At 40.5% G+C, this 16,269-nt stretch overlaps 1 protein-coding gene across 2 annotated transcripts in view; it reads left to right on the top strand.

Annotated features, from left to right (window-relative positions):
* The window catches only part of JHY (junctional cadherin complex regulator), a 66,673-nt gene extending 52,672 nt beyond the window's left edge, over positions 1–14,001 (top strand). The window contains exons 6-9 of one of the 2 annotated variants that reach the window (XM_019942025.2): positions 2,403–2,697; positions 10,446–10,526; positions 11,640–11,768; positions 13,757–14,001. In XM_019942025.2, the coding sequence (XP_019797584.1) occupies positions 2,403–2,697; positions 10,446–10,526; positions 11,640–11,768; positions 13,757–13,954 (703 nt within the window). In that variant the 3' untranslated portion in view covers positions 13,955–14,001. Of the gene's footprint in view, positions 1–2,402; positions 2,698–10,212; positions 10,296–10,445; positions 10,527–11,639; positions 11,769–13,756 lie in introns of those variants that run through there. The other variant, XM_073808050.1, reaches the window with a different exon arrangement.
* The last annotated feature ends 2,268 nt before the right edge of the window (positions 14,002–16,269 follow it).

Below are 16,269 nucleotides of genomic sequence, written 5' to 3'. Positions count from 1 at the left end.
GAAGTGAAACTGGCTTAAAATTCTCCAATCTGCCATTGGCCCCCGCCTGGATGTGTTATCAAGATTATACCAGCCTTAAAATAATTCCCCCATTTTATATCCTCTGGGAGACTTCATGTACAACTGGAACTGCTTCTTGAAGATTTCATAGAATTTTCCAGTAAAACTATTTAGTTCTCATGTGTTTTTTTGTTTGGCTTTTCTTTTGTTGTTATTTGTGAGCAGATATTAAACTTTAAACTACTTACTTTTTTTGTGATACTCATATATTTGTATTAATTTCTACTATGTTAATTTGTCCTAGCCACCCTACTTTTTCCAGTACATATTGTCTTTATTTTTTTAATACTGTCTGTTGAACTGATAGAACTTTCTGCTACTTCTTCCCTCTACTGATTTGGAAATGCATATTCTCTTTCTATTCTCTTTTTTTTTTTAAACTTACATTATTAACTAGTCTAGTGTTAAAATTTCTATTCTCCTGCAGACATATTCAAATCATTGGATTGTTGTAATCCAATCACCCTTTGTGTCATACATATTATTTTTATCCAGCATCTTATAGCTCTAAAACTAATCATTGTTTTATTACTGTTGTATAGAGTCAGTGCTGTTTTAGATTTAACCAGTTGTTTATTATCGTCTTTGCCTCCCATTCTTTTTTCCATTTTACTCTTTCTTCCTGAAGTAGATCCTTTAGAAGTTCTTTCAGCAAGTACATTTCACTGGTAAATTTACCGGAAATTCCTTTACTTTCCTCTCTATCTTAAATTATGTTTAACTTGATAAAGAATTAACCTCTTTGAAAACATTGTTTTTCTATTTCCTGGCTTCTCTATTTCTTCGAAAAGTCTTTTATCAATGTAATTATCATTCTTTTTGTCTTTTTTTCTCTTCTTGGTTTTGAGGTCTCTGTTTTTGGTGTTCTGAAGCTTTGCTGTGATGTATCTAGGTTTGAAATTTGTAATCCTGCTTGTGATTTTTCTGGGATTCCTAAATCTGAGTGTTCATTTCTTTCATAAATTCTGGAAAATTATCACCCATTTTTCCTTTGAATATTATGTCTCCCAAATTTGCTCTCATATTCCTTCAGGAACACAAAGTAGATGTATATTTGATTCTCTTATTCTAGACTCTGTGTCTTTTTAACTGTTCCTTATTTCCATCTCTTATCCCTCTATGCCTCTTTCTGAGAAATTTCCTCTAAGTTTCTAAGTCTCTTCAGCCCCAATATGCTCTTTGGTGTATCCACTGAGTTGTAAATTTCAGTAATGGTGTTTTTCATGTCTAGGAGTTCTACATGGTTCTGATTAAAACCTTCCTGTTATTTTTTCAGAATATATTTCTCGGGGTTTTGATTTCTTCCTTCATGTCTTTAATCATTATAAACATGCTTCCTTATGAATGCTGTCTAATATTCAATTACCTTAAGTTCTTAGAAATCTACTACTGCTTTGTGTGTGTATCTGCTCATTCTCATACTTGGTAGGTTATTTACTCACATGTTCTAGGATTTTGGATTGTGAACTTAATGTTTATCATCTTCTCTGTAGACACCTAGGCAGGCTTGGGTGGGAATGTATCCTTCCAGAGAACTTGCTTCTGCCAGATACTACAGAGGTATCCTTCCTCTAGGATCGCTTTATGTTAATTTCTTGGTGTTGGATTTCCATGATTATGTGGGGAAGGTAAATATGAACCCCAAATGTTGTCCCGTAGATATTCACGGGGAATTTTTTTCCCAGCTCAGAGCCTACATTAAGACAGATAGTCTTGCTTTGTTGTTTCCCAAGGCTGGTGAATGAGTTTTTCACTAATTTGCCTTTTTATTGAGGGTGTAGCTCTTCAAGGGTTACATACAGCCTTCACGCAGGCATCTCAGTTCTGATTCTCTGCCCGACACAGAGCCAAGATCTCACATATCCCATACCAGTGTTGAATGGTGAAACTCAAGCACTTAGGTCCCCCAACTCCCTCAAAGAAAGCCATAGCTTCATCTTATCTAAATCTGCTTTAGTTTTAGTTTCTGTTTAGTTTGTGGTCTCGGAAGATTCCCTGTCTCTCTTACAAATCCAACTATCTAACTAAAAGGACATTTGTTTAATTTAATCCAACCTGTCCAGGTATTTTGTGGTGGGAATGCCTTTGATTTTTCAGAATGATGTTTTTTCTATTCTGAATGCACTAAATGAAAGTTCTAAGTAAGAGCTAGAATATCCTAAAGAAAAAATAGAGGATATTAAGAAATTAATGTATTTATGAAAAGATTAAGCTAAAGAACATTAATTTGATTGGGGGAGTGATAAATACATCAAATTAATGGTTCATAAAGACTTCTATGCTATAAGTCTTATGTATTTAGGTTTCATTAACAGATTTGTGCTTTTTTTTTTTCCTTTAAGGAAGTTCCATTCTTCCTCTGAGAGCCAACCTGCTAGCGCCTCTCCAGACTCCCGGCTCACCCAGACAACGGAGCAGCATCAGCAAGCGCTAATGCATCTGACTGAGGTGCATCCCCACGAAGGGGCCTTACCCGGCGTCACGCTTCCACCCATACCGTCAAGGGTGGAAAGTGAATCCCAACTCAGTTCAGAGAGAAGCCAAAGAAACCAAGTGAAAATTAGCCGTAGCAATTCTGAAGGCTATCTGTTTCAACTGGAAAAGGGGAAGAAGCATGGGAAAAGAAGCAGCATTAAGGTAATAAAAGCATCTTACTTACTTAACCTTTTATTTTGATAATACACAGGGACCTTGATTTTCATTCTCCTTATCACAGGCCTGGAATAGGGGTGCTGCTGCCCCTCCTTCTTCCTCTAGTCCCCACCCCTTCTCAGCCTTCATCTCACCTCAGCTCCTGCAGTAAAACACCCAGGACAGCCAATGACTGAGCTTTCTTCTGAAATGTTTGCTTTACTGAGTTCTGTGTTTACCTAAGATTCACCATGACTAGCACCTTTGTGCACTTAGGTCTTTCCCATCGAGTCTGCTTTGTTAAATAAGGGAAATGGGGATGGGAGGCAAAGAGGAAGGTTTCCAGGAAGAAATGAAGGAGCGTTGAAGGAGTCTTTTTATGTCCTTTGTGTTTCTCTACTGTTACAAACAATAAAAACCCCTCAGGAAAGATCACTTGTTTCTAGTGTCAAATAGTAAGGAAAAGGCTGGAAAATGCATTCTGCTTTACTGGGCAACAGGGAAGTAGTTGCCCAGTTTACTGGCTGGAAGCAATAGTCCTGTGGTGGATTGGCCCCGCCAGGAACAGACTCTGAAATGGAGATTTGCGAGCAAGAGAGTTACCGGGGAACCACCCCTGTCGGGGAGGGAGAGGGCAGGGCCGGGTGAGGGAGAAGGGGCGGCTTTGAGGCTGGTGCAAAGGACGCCTCCGCCAAGCCCATGAGGGTTCTGAAGTTGGGATGGCCCTTCAGAGGCAAGGAACCCAGCTGTTCCCCCACATGGATCAGCCATTGGCTATTGACTGTCTCTGGGGGAGGGTTGTAACTTTGGGCACAGCCGCTCCATCTGACTGAGGTCAGTTCTTAGGGAGGGACTCGACTGTGAGCCGTAGCAGACAACACTCCCAGCAGCCGGGGAACCAGTGGACACCCGTGGGGCGTCCACTGTAAGGCAGATTTAGGGAGCCATCCTTAGTTCAACTCAACATATATGTGTTGAATTCCTACCAGGAACTGTGTCAGGTGCTGGGATGCACAGCAAACGAGCCATGCCCTTTCCCCAGCAGTATCATGTTGAAATAAAAGAGAGAGAGATGCACAGTGAACACAGAGGAGCACAGAGGGGGACACATCCCCACCTGCGAGCCAAGCAGAGCTTCAGGAGGTGATCGTGAGGCATCTTAGAGGATGATTGAGAGTTAGCAAAAGAAGGAAGACTGAAAGTATTTTAGGCAGGGGGACCAGTGTAAGTGAATGTTCTGAAGCTTGAGAGAACACAAAGCATGCTGGGAACTGATGCATTTTAGGTCTGCTGTCACTCAAACTGGGAGGTGCTGAGTGTTGAGAGGTGACAGTGGAGAAGTAGGTCAGGGACCGGGTCTTCGAGGATCTTGCTCGTCATTGGAAGAAGGAGGGCTCTAATCCCTCAGCTGGTGTTGGGGCGGGGGGTTGGCGGGGGGCATGGAAGAATTTTCACCACAGTTAGATTAATGTTTTAGAAAGACTGCTCTGGCTGTGGTGTGCAGGGCAGGTGCAGGGCACTCCAGGAATAGGGGATCGTGAAGTCAGTGGACACCCACAGAGCGAGCCTCAGAAAAAAAGGAAAGGGTGGCCTTGAAGAGAAGAAGGGAAAGCTGGACTAGAATGACAGTGGGTCCTATTGCAGAGAAGAAAAGGAGGACCAGCTTGGTGTGTCCTCCTGAGATAGAACCTCAGAGGCTGGTGCACATGAAATGCCCCAGCCCACTGCCGCCACCTGCAAGCCTAGGCCTTCAGCTCACTCACAGCCCCGGGGTCCTTCCCTCTGCCCCTTCCCACATGCTGACCTGAGGGCTTCTTGAGCTCCTCACGTGACCCTCCCTCACATCCTCCGTCCTGCCGGGGTACCTAATTCTTGCCCAGGCTGTGGAAACCACTACTGGTTGTTTAGAGCTGGGATGATCCCCAGTTTCACAGTAAATAAGAAGAAATATGTTCCTGGCTTCATAAGTAACTTATTTTTCCACCAAAACATTATTACTTGACAGTTAATCGTACCTAATCTGAGGTATGATTAGCACTGTTTTCAAGTACTTCATAAATAGAATAGGGTTTGTAGGCTGGACTAGGAAGCCAGACACTGTGCGTATTATTATTTCTATAGGGAAATGTATTCAGAGCTCAGGAACCAACACATTCTCAAGGTGAGGGCGTGCTGTCACTCTGGAATTTATGAGTTACCAGGGCCTAAAAAAGAGCTCAAACTCACTACCTCGGAAGAGAACCTTCTGGGTTAGGGTTCTTGCCAACTGTGGATTATTGTTGACAATGCAAGCTTTTAACAATTCCTAATGAGCAGGGTTTAGTGGAAGTCACGCACTCAGCCATTTCTAAATTCTCATCACCTAACCTCTCTGTGACTCGGACAAGTTATTAATTCACCTGAGCCCCTATTTCCTCATACGCACAATCAGAATTGTTCTTTTTGTAGATTTGGTTTGACAGTTAAGTGCAACAATGTATTAAAACCTTAGCTTAGGCTTCCCTGGTGGCGCAGTGGTTAAGAATCCACCTGCCAATGCAGGGGACACGGGTTCGAGCCCTGGTCCGGGAAGATCCCACATGCTGCGGAGCAACTAAGCCCGTGCGCCACAACTACTGAGCCCACTGCCACAACAACTGAAGGCTGCACACCTAGAGCCTGTGCTCCACAACAAGAGAAGCCACCGCAACGAGAATCCCGCACACCGCAACGAAGAGTAGCCCCCTGCTCGCCGCGCGCAGCAATGAAGACCCAACGCAGCCAAAAATAAATAAATGCATAAATAAATTAAAAAAAAAAAAAACTTAGCTTAGTGCCTAGCAAAGAATAGACATCAACTAAATGTTAGTTTCCTTTCCCTTCCTTCTCCTTTTGGTGTTTGAATCTGTGTTTTACCGAGGGAAGGCAGAGGACAGTACCCAGTGATGATGTGGATCATGACACAGCTAAGATCGGGGAGGGAAGGGAAGAGGAAGAAAGAGAACTTCCACTTCCCACTTCCCAAGCCCTCTTTCCAACTTGGGAAATCCCTGCCTTCCTGCTTTCTCTCAGAGATGTTGCAATCCACACGTATCCATTTTCTCCATCCAAGACTTTCAGCCTACATCCGACAAAGACACAGAAGCACTCTTTGTCCGGGAAGCCATTCCAGAAGCTAAAATGATTTAGAACCGAGCTATTTGTATAGGACAGCAGGTAGCCGGGGCCCCAGACAGAGGGACTCATTCCCCAGGTCATGCCCATTTCCTAGTCAAAGCAAATCTCATGGTTGCCAAGGGAATCGACTCGAATCACATTAAAAATCTGAGGATTTGTCAAGATAATAGGCCCAAGCACCGTTCCTCTTCTCCTGGCAGTTCTGTTGTGACCAGTTTACGAACATTCAGCATTGTCCACGCCACTGAATGCAGACATCAGGCAGTGAGAGAGTAACACAGCACAAGTGATGACAAACAGTAATAAAAATATCTACCGCAACCGGCCACAAAGTAACTGCTTAAGGAGTTCTCTGACAGCTGTGTCGCGCTGAGCTGCAGTAATTAACCCGTGTGTTTGTTGTCACAGACAATCCGGGTATTGCTGCTTGACTGCTTCTAAGACGAGGTTTATTTGGATTAAGTTTAGCAACCGCAGAGCAAATTTCCTTCACTTGCTGTTCCGCAGTATTTGAGGCATTGTTTTCCGTCCGTCTCTGAGTAACTTTCTCACCCTTACACATCTGAGGAATGTTCTGGAGGAAAGCCCCGCAGTGTCCCCCACAGCGGGGCATGACCTCTCAGAGTTGAAACAAGTCCTCCCGGGACAGTCAATGTCATTTCCAAGTCAGGCACCTTTTGCCCCCCCCCGCTTACAATAAAAGTCACTCTTCCGGCTTGAGAAGACGTGTGATTGATGGCCGGCAGAAACCTTCCACCAGGAGATCCTATGCCAGACTCTGCCAAAGCCACGACCAGTGGACACCAATTCCAAGGGGTAGATCTGGTCTGGTCAGCCGTCAGCTAGAGCCAGGGTTGGCTGATGTCACCCTGTGTGCATCTCATGCAAAGAGTAGCAGCAAACCCCGCTGGGGATTTTTTGAAAACATGCTTTTATTTTCCCCGTGTTTGGAGACCTAATGAGACTATTATTGTTGATTTAATTTTTAAAAATGGGGGGTGGCATGGTGCTATTGTGACCTTTTGGTCTTGTAACAGCCAAAGAGAGGTAAATCAAACTAAATTCTAGGGATTATTTGACTATGAAAGCCTTTTGAAGAGACAGAAAGTAGCTTAGTGGTTGCCTAGGGCTGGAGGTGGGGGGAGGGAAGGGACTGCTAATGGGTACGGGGTTTCTTTTTAGGTCAATGAAAATGTTCTAAAATTGGATTGTGGTGACTTTCGCACAACTTGATGACTATACTAAAAACCACTGAACTGTACAACTTCAAATGGGTGAATTTGGTGGTGTGTGAATTTTATCTCAATAAACCTGTGAAAAAGAATTTTGATGGGAAGAGATCAAACAAAATTACAGCACTGGGAACCAATCAAGATTACTTGAAGCTAACAAGTAAATCCAGGATTTTTCATTGCCAGTCACCCAGAACAAACTCTGTTAGGAGCCATCGCTCTGCCTTGAGAAACATCTCTTCACTGGAAGCAGCTCAGCCTGTCAAGGAGTCAGTGGCATTTGGAGATGACCACTTCGGGCCACACTCTTTCCTTGTGTCAGTCTGCAATGCTAGACCGTGGGCTCTGTTTTTCTGTGACAGCCACGATATTTATTCGAAGTGATAGTAAGAACTTCAACGGGGATGCAATAAGCAATTATTCATGCTTTACATTACATCTTTTGTGAGTTGGTGGAATGATTAAAGCTAAGCTGCTTCAGACTAAGGATGCGATTTCTGGGCACTGATCATTTCTGTCTCATCAGTTTTGGACAAACTGGATTTATGACTTGGATGTGAGTGGGGTTCTCTCCTTTTTCATTACTGGTTTACTTTGGCAAATGGTAACTTAGTGATTTCAAAACAATGGCGGAGATGGCATATGCCAGATAAAGAACAAATTTGCAATCGCAAAGTATAGGATATCTGAGTTCATTCACCTATTAAAAATTAGCAGAGGTTTTAAAACGTGATAATACCCAGTGTCATCGAGGTTTGGACAAAAAGAGCATTCTTCTACCTTGTTAACAGAAGTGTTCATGAATGGCCCTGAATATGTTCATGATTCTGTCTCAATAATCTCACTTCTCTTAATTTATCTCAAAGAAATAATCAGAGTAGCCCACAAACAACACTCATCCCTAGGACATCTTAAATGTTCAACATTTAGAAGAATCGCTAAATAATTCAACTGTAACTAGACAATAGAATGTTATACATAAAGATCACATTTTCAGAAAACATGTAGTGACAGGGAAATACAGTGTAATGGTAACCTTCTCAGCAAAAAAAATAACAAAATAATTTGTAGCATAGGGACAATTTTATAAAAGTATGAACGGATACATCTAAAGGGCAGGAAGCAGCTGTAGTGGTTTTGCTGGGTGATGAGTCTATTCTCTTAAAGGAGATTTATGATTTTGAAATGCCTTCAATGAACAATATTTCTTCTATATACTTCTTCTATATATTATATTTTCTGTATACTATATTTTAATTATTTTAGTCCAAAGACTTAAGAAAGGATCTTCTTTGACCTTTTAGAATTAGATGCACTGAAAGAGTTTTGACTACAAATATTTAGCATACTAATCAGGCAAATTCTGTTTACAGAACTTTTAATCCTTGCAGTGTAGAAGTGTTGCCTAAATGACACATGATTTTGGCCCTGTGAAGCACTATGTACTATAAACATTTTGTAGGACCTTAGAAATACTGCCTTCAGCTACAAGCCACAGAACTACTCTTTACAGCAATTTCAAAAATAAGGGTTCATTCTTCTTACATACAGTTAATCCACAAGTAGGTAGTTGCTAGCACCGGTGGTTCTATAGCTCAAAACATCAGAACCAGTATTTGTACGATTCTCTTGTTCTTTTTTTCTTTCCTGGCTACAAGATTGCTGCTGTATCTCCAGAAATCACATCCACATTCAAGGCAAGATAAAGGGAAAGGGGGAGGGGCTGTGCCAATCCAATTAAAGGTTTTCCAAGATGCACCCTCTGTCTATGCCAGCAAACCTTCATTCATATCTCATGGGCCAGAGTTCAGTGCTGGGGTCTAGAGGAAAGAGCTTTTGGCTCTGAGCCTGGGAAATGGCAATGGAGAAGCTAAGTGGTCTGACCTCCAGGTCGGTCAGTAGGCACTGTGAGCAGTAACAGTTGATATAAGTGTCTACGTAAGTTCATTGTTAAGATTTGAGAATTATATGCAGTAACTCTCTATATGATGAAATGTTCTGTCTTTAAAGTCTCTGGACTATCTCTGCCAAATTCTGTCTTAGGAAAGGGCACGTTAGATATATTGTATATTTTAGGACTTAATAATTAACAGGAACTTTCCAAATTTAGAAAAATACCATGCTTTGCCATGAGCATATAGACAGGTGGCACCATACACGGTTAGCTCAGAACTGCTGCCTCTGCGGTATGGCTGTTTACCCTAAGCACCAATTTTGAGGCACCCTAAGATCACTGCCGTCACCCAAACCATCTCTTTGGTATTGTCCTTCCTGCCCTTCCCACGGAAGACAACTCAATGAACTCACAAATGCAAAGAAAAGAGGCCTTTGTTTCCCCACAAGGGTATCTGAAGCAAGTAGCAAGTCAGATTTCATGTCAAAAGTGGGAGTTTGGGGAATATCTTAACCTATCCTACAGTCAGGAGCGCGTTAGTATTTTTCCTGCCTGTTACTGTGCTCAACTGACATAATTTAATAATTAAATAGCCTCGGTCTGTTACTCTGTCCCTTTACTTTATTTTATTTTTTTTGTTTTTTCTTTTGCGGCACGCGGGCCTCTCACTGTTGTGGCCTCTCCCGTTGCGGAAAACAGGCTCCGGACGCGCAGGCTCAGCGGCCATGGCTCACGGGCCCAGCCGCTCCGCGGCATGCGGGATCCTCCCGGACCGGGGAACGAACCCGCCTCCCCTGCATCGGCAGGCGGACCCCCAACCACTGCACCACCAGGGAAGCCCATACTCTGTCCCTTTAAATATGCAATAGTAATAAGCATTATCGTGTAAAATTATTTGTACCTTTCAAAATATCCAAAATCACACTGAATAAAATGAGTTTCTCAGTGGGTCTTGCTTAGACCCTTAACCCTTAAATGTTTCCTTTCTTTTGAATATTACGACATTAGACAGGGTGCTCTCTCTTCGAAGCAGTGTGCTTACCTGATTCGTTTAGATCGCCTCTTCCAGGGAAATCAGTTGGTTCAGTGAACGGTACAAAACTAGACATACTACTCATAGCAGCAGCAGCAAATTAGTAATGGATCCGTTATGATAAAAATGTTAATAACAAAGCAGCACTTCACTCACTTGAAATTTTTTATTTGTAATTTTCAGAATTTCAATGTTTTTTATTGCAGAAGTGGAAAAGTCCAAACATGTTAGCTCACCAGCTACAAATTACCAAGGAAACTGTTATCAATGACGACCACTAAAATGGAAGAATTGTTGGGAAACACACCCACTCTCCCACGGTCCACACAGGCTGCCATTCTTCATTTTGCTTCTTCCCTTTCTTATGTGGCCATGACAACTCGAGGGTGGGGGACATACAAGTCTTTAAAAGAAACTGTCACTTTGATTGTATTTTTAGAGTTCCAAGCTGAAAGCTTATCAGAACAGAGACATGAAGCTTGGAGGCCTCGGACCTGACCTTGAGTCCATCAGAGACAAAGTGAGTGTGATGTACATACAGCAATTCCAGGATTGGATTTGCCATTTGTCTTCCAGCAAAACTGTATAAAGATACCCCCAGAACCGAGGGGTAGGGTAGGCTGTGACAAAGCGAGAGAGAGGCATGGACATATATACACTACCAAACGTAAGGTAGATAGCTAGTGGGAAGCAGCCGCATAGCACAGGGAGATCAGCTCGGCGCTTTGTGACCGCCTGGAGGGGTGAGATAGGGAGGGTGGGAGGGAGGGAGACGCAAGAGGGAAGAGATACGGGAACATATGTATAAGTATAACTGATTCACTTTGTTATAAAGCAGAAACTAACACACCATTGTAAAGCAATTATACTCCAATAAAGATGTAAAAAATAAATAAATAAATAAAAACAAAGGTATGGACCTGAAAAAAAAAAAAAGATACCCCCAGAACCAAGTCCTAATTCAAATGTCTCCCTCTGAATAGAGACCCTTCTGAAGTAGCATTGGTAATAAGCCCCGGGCACTACTTCTACCATAAAATAAAGTTACTCAGCCAATGTTGTTTTATGTATCCACCTTTTAGTTAGTTTTGAAGGCCCAAACAGAAAAGTGGGACACATGCACATGAAAAGAGATGTGTGTGTTATGTGGTCGTTGGTCTTTCCCAATAGAGTTATCTTGATAATATTGAGGAGTGGCTACAGAGAAGACACTCAGGGTAAGAGTTTCCCAAGCCATGAAAAGTACATCCACTTTATTCTCTTTCCTCTAGTGAAAGGAGATCTTCATTTAATGTGTTTTAACTGCAGCTGCACTCAAGGCATAAAAAGAGAGTAGAGTTCAAAGTTGGAAGCAAAAGTGAAAATAAATTGGGTAAACGCAACAAAGAAGAGGCTGAATGTGATTTAGCCACTGTTAAGTGAACACTGGGTGTGCTATTGCAGTGACATTCCGCCCCTCAAGAGAAACTATTTCTAGGAGAGACATTAACTTAACCATTTCACTGCTGTCACCTTACACGCGGTGATCCCATTTCCCCCGTGCCCAGCTCACTAAAATTAGTGTCACTTTAGATAGAGAACAGAGCCATCTAGCAGGACCTGTGAGTCACCCTCACTTTGTTTCTCTGAACAGACGCAGAAATTAATACAGCAAAAGGAATATGCAAAACAAGTAAAGGAATACAACATGAAGGCACTATCCATCCCGTCAAAGCCACAAATAGCAAAGACTGAAAATAAATCTGCTGTCCCTCGGCAGAAGGTAAGAAATTCTCACCAAGGCAGTTGTCTTTTTAATTAGAATTAAAAGGAAACCTCTGTGACCTCATGACAATGAATTCCCCACATTATTTGAACACAGGGGATGTTTTAGCTACTACTGTTCCTGCGGCTCCCCATCATTCACAGATATTGATGTAAAAATGATATACACACATATGATGCTGGAAGGTTAGCCTCTTTTTTCCCCTGAAGTTCACTGTTATCTTTAGTCTTCCACATGTTTTCCTCCAAGTATAGTATTTCGAGTTTCTCACACAAAAATTCAATGGTTAGGTGATTTCATAGAAAAAAACTAATAATCCTGATTAACCATCAATTTCCTTCTCTACCATTAAATAAGTTTTAAGAAATTAGTGTCTTCTTGCCATGTCCAGGTGCTTATGTCAGAGGAAAGTCCTTCACTGTTTCTCTCAAGTTCATTCCCTATATTTCTCCTAAGGGATGGTACTATATAGGTTCCTCTACCCAATAAAAATGATAAATACAGGACGTTCTCCCTCTCAGAAGTCATCCAACTCTAAGTTGTGATGTGAATGAAATACGTTCTATGGAGACACAGAGCTTTGCAGTACAAGTCTCTGCCTCAGTCCCAGTAAGGACGTGGGACCCTTTGCACGAGGGACAAGTGACCCTTCGGTGCTTTTAGGAATTTGTACTTCGTGTTCTCTTTCACAGACTCTCATATTTTCTATCTATTGCCTTTCTTCCTCAGACCTTGAAGACCTCAATCCACTTGATTGAGTTTCCATGATGCCACTTTTTCTTTTTTTCTCCAATCCATTATTTGTTCATGAAGAGATTCAAGGCAACAAGTCTATAACTAGAAATTCCAATAGAAGTCAACTACACACACTGAGAAGTCTGGAGTTTTTGTGTTTTGGAGATTTTTCCCCTTCTAGGACCTACATATATTATCCATTCCCATTTTAGCTCTCAAGAAACCCTTATTCAATGATTAAAGTCATTATATATTTCCTTCAAAAAAAAAAAACCCTTATTAAACTGTAAAACTGGGGGTGGGGAGAGATAAATTAGGAGTTTGGGATTAACATATAACACTACTATATATGAAACAGATAAACAACAAGGACCTACTGTATAGCACAGGAAACTATATCCAATATCTTGTAATAACTGTAATGGAAAAGACTCTGAAAAAGTATATATATATATATACATATACACACACATATATATAACTGAATCACTTTGCTGTACACCTGAAACTAACACAACGTTGTAAATTAACTATACTTCAATTTTTAAAAATGGTTAATTTTAGAAAAGTAAAACATATAAAGGCAGATCTAGAAATCATATTCAGTAATCTCATTTTTATTGTAATGCCTGTCAGAACTGACATCACTGAAAAAAAGACTGCCTTTTTTTAGTATCCAGGTATCTATAGATATGCTAAAGAAAAGGAAAAAATAATTTTCAACCTCTAATAAATACTTGCAAGAGTTGTAAGAACCCAGAAACGAGAATAGTTGGTGTAATAATGGAGACTCAGTTTTATCTCAACTACAGTGATGTCTTTGGTCTCAAGCTGTAACAAGTCCTCTTTGGATGGAAAGGTCAGTTAATATCTCCTCAATAAAAGTTTGGTTTTAATAAGACTGCCAGAAGCTAAACAGATCAAACACATAAGAAATCTATTTTCAAGCACTTGAATAAAACTCAGTTTTATAAAGAAAGCGTCCAGAGTCACAACCGTACATATCATTCTTCAACTCTTTTTTTCCACAGCATTTTGTTACGTGGCTAATTGATTTTGTTTAAACTGTGCGTTATATTGCATTATTTGTATTTTCCATTTGGTCTCCATTTCCATCCATCCCTTAGTACATTATTGTAGCAATAGTCTCCAATTATATTATCAATAAACCTTTCCTAAGACTAGATTTAACTTAAGGAATCCAGGGTTCACTTCCCATCTCAAATAAAATTTTATCTTTATGCTTTTAGGCTTTGGAATATGCTAAGACCATCCCCAAACCCAAACCTGCAAATCTGAGTGGTCAAGCCTCAAAGGAAAAGAAAAATCCAACCCATGCTGGAAACGGAGACATTTTACCTGAAATCTCACTGCTGGAAGTACTGCAGAACAGACACGAAAGGGAAAAACAGGCTGTGGCTGCTTTTAAAGCCCTTCATATTGTATAGAAAAGAGATGACCAGAGATGCCCAGGGGATGGACTTGGAGAAGAGAAACTCCAACCCACTGCTCTGCATTGAGAGTGATGACCTAGCATCGTCACCTCACTGCAGTCCACGTTTGCTTCGTACAGGGTTTAAAATATGGGGCCCTGTTACATTACGGCGCCATATTTTACTTTCCAGGAAGAAAAACTATTTTAATTATTTATTTTCAGATCAGTTAATATTGGGGCTGAATAAGAACTAGGGAGTAAAGCCTTTGGGTTTTATCCTGGATCCTTTGATTTCTTTTTGGCTTTATATTGGCTCTTTTAATTTCTTAAATGATCGCTACCCTTTCTTAGCATAATGAAACTCTTAAAGTTACCCAGAAATAAATGTATCTACTTGTGTTTCTTTCTCATTTTTCTGATTAAAAAAAAAACTATAAGCACTTCAGTTTCTATTGAAAAGAACTCAACTTGGACTAAACACCGGTAAATTTTGCAATATCATTTCCAAAATATTTCAGAAATCTCTAAATTTAGCCAAGGGTTTGTATGTAAAATTTAACAAATGAAAGTGCTTCTAGGTGTGCTACTCAAGTAAAACAAATCTCAATGTTGTTCTAACAGAGCATCAAGATATTAATTAGAAATCCACCAAGTCCAAAAGCACTCAACTCGGGCACCTCTGAGAGAGACGCTTGCTCAAAGCTGCTGACTCCAAGTACATAAATTTGCTGAACATCTTGCCCTCAAAAATATCTTAAAATATCAAACGTGTGCTTCCACACAAAAACATTAGGTAAGACAAAAACATCCCACAGAAACATCCTACTGAATGTCAATATTAATGAATATTTTTTCCCTTTTAAAGAATCTTTTGAAACTGCATAAACATTGTGAAATTCCCAGGTCTTAAAATAGTCCCTGGGACTATTTTAAATCCTATTAAATTAGGATTTAAATTTTACTTACTTGCTTGTACTAGATGGGCATTGTATTCTTAGATGGCTACATCCAGAAATGGACACATTTAACAATAATTTAGGGAAAATCTGTGTCTCTATACAGGTGGCATAAGGACTGGCTTTGGAGGTGTATTCCTATATTGTATAAATTTTACATATACCACAATGTGGTAGAAAAGCTGCCTGTACAAAACTTTTTCTTAATACTGGAAACAGCCTTGAAAGTCTGGAAAGATAACAAGTATCTGAACATAAACAGTAAACTGGAGAATCATGTTTCAGTAGTATTTGGAAAATCATAGCATATATGAGGAGTTAGTTCAGGAAAATCACAGCCCAAGCTGCTCCTAAAATGTATCTGTAAAAGAAGAGGACCCTTCAAGGTACATGTTTAAAGACTTTTCTAGAAACATGAGATAGAATGATTTTTTCCCCTATATTTTAAAACTTCCCTATATTTTAAAACTTGCTCTGGAAGCTAAAAATAATGCGTAAGAGACATTACCATATTTTCATTTTTAAAGGGGCAGGGTAAATTTTCTAAACATTCCATTTCTACTAAATTATCTTAAAGGAATTTAGAGCTTGGAAGGGGTTTATCTTGTTCAAGTGCAATCTTTCAGAAGAGGAAATGGAGATCAAGAAAGGATAAGGGACTCTGAAGTCCTTCAGTCCTACAGTGGGAGACTAGCCAGGTCTAAACTCCAATCTTTCAACAGCAAGGAGAGCACTGTTTGATTATTTGTTTGTGGGAAGAGAGTTCTTGTTTTTCTGTGTGGGCAAGGAGGATGTAATTATATATTTCAATTTGGGACATGAACTTCCAACATTTAAGTTCCATTTTTAGAAATACGCATTACTATCTACCTTGCATTTTTAACATGTACAGTCTGGCAACTTTATTACTACATTGATGAAGTTGTAAGAGACATCTACAGTGCAACTCAAATGCTGACCAATAAAAGAGACACTATTTCAATTTTTTTTTTCAGAACATTTAAAAACCTCTCCCTAACCATTTCTCTCAGCCTAAGCACTAAATCCTTCAGGCACTTTCACACCTCCTATTAAGAACCCACACCCAGCTGAAGCAGGTTCAGTGATCCAGTTGATATCAGACAACATTTCACAGGAACTTTACACTCAAGGCAAAGCTTTACCATCCAGTATATACGACCCTAGAGCAATCAAAATTCTTTGTACACAAACACGGAAAGTGACAGGCAGCATCTAAAATGAGTTTGACTAAAGAAATAGAACATACTTGCTGAGAGCTTGGGGTTGAAATCAAAGAATAGATCAAAATAGGCTTCATCTGGCCCCAAGTCATCCCACAATGGTAAGATCCAGCAGAATGTCACTAAGGCAC

This window comes from Tursiops truncatus, chromosome 8 (assembly GCF_011762595.2).
Source record: "Tursiops truncatus isolate mTurTru1 chromosome 8, mTurTru1.mat.Y, whole genome shotgun sequence".
NCBI lineage: Eukaryota > Metazoa > Chordata > Mammalia > Artiodactyla > Delphinidae > Tursiops > Tursiops truncatus.
This window is presented reverse-complemented; position numbering and strand designations above follow the sequence as displayed.